The sequence below is a fragment of the Elephantulus edwardii genome, unplaced genomic scaffold (assembly GCF_000299155.1).
Source record: "Elephantulus edwardii isolate Elephantulus edwardi_28Jun2011 unplaced genomic scaffold, EleEdw1.0 scaffold00196, whole genome shotgun sequence".
In the NCBI taxonomy this organism is placed as follows: Eukaryota; Metazoa; Chordata; class Mammalia; order Macroscelidea; family Macroscelididae; genus Elephantulus; species Elephantulus edwardii.
In genome coordinates, this window is record NW_006399946.1 from 4,489 (window position 1) to 5,295 (window position 807).

Genomic DNA, 807 nt, shown 5'->3' on the forward strand with positions numbered 1-807 from the left:
AGGGTAGAGAGGCAAACATCAGCAGAGGGCTTCAGCTTTGTGAGAAAGTTGCTTTCCTTTGACCTTGTAGAGTAGGAGGACTAAGGACTTCAGCCTTTAAGGAGGTCTCACTCAGTTGTCCCAAGGCTTTGTGGTAAGGAGCTACTTTGCTATCATCCCAAAGCTCAAATCTCCCAGCTGCTCTGTGGGAAAAAGATAAGCAGTCTCCTTTCATGTGATTTACAGCCCCTGAAGATCTACTGGAGGGTAAGCTATTAGGTGGTTTCAACTCTGTGGTACATAACAACAGCGTAGATTAGGAAGACATATCTTCATTTAAAAATACCATTTTACTTTTCCCCTGTCGCCGCTGCCTAGTTGTCCCGGAGGCCCGGGTGCATTCAAGATTCCGCCCCACCCGTAACCCACCGCCATGGCCGAGGACGGCATTGCTGCTGGAGGTGTAATGGACGTTAATACCGCTTTACAAGAGGTGCTAAAGACAGCCCTCATCCACGATGGCCTAGCACGTGGAATCCGCGAAGCTGCCAAAGCCTTAGACAAGCGCCAAGCCCATCTATGTGTCCTTGCATCCAACTGTAATGAGCCTATGTATGTAAAGTTAGTAGAGGCCCTTTGTACTGAACACCAAATCAACCTGATAAAGGTTGATGATAATAAGAAACTGGGGGAGTGGGTTGTTGTTGTTGTTGTTATGTGCCGTCGAGTCGTTTTCGACTCATAGCGACCCTATGCACAACAGCCCTAAACCCTGCTCTATCCTGCACCAACCGCACTGCCTCCGACACACCCATCCCAATTACCCCA

The 807-nt window shown here is 48.8% G+C and overlaps 1 protein-coding gene across 1 annotated transcript in view; it reads left to right on the forward strand.

Moving 5' to 3' along the window:
• Window positions 1-412: 412 nt before the first annotated feature.
• The window catches only part of LOC102867636 (ras-related protein Rab-31-like), a 316,824-nt gene continuing 316,429 nt past the window's right edge, over window positions 413-807 (forward strand). The window contains exon 1 of the mRNA XM_006897024.1: window positions 413-591. Coding sequence (XP_006897086.1) covers window positions 413-591 — 179 coding nt within the window. The remainder of the gene's footprint in view (window positions 592-807) is intronic.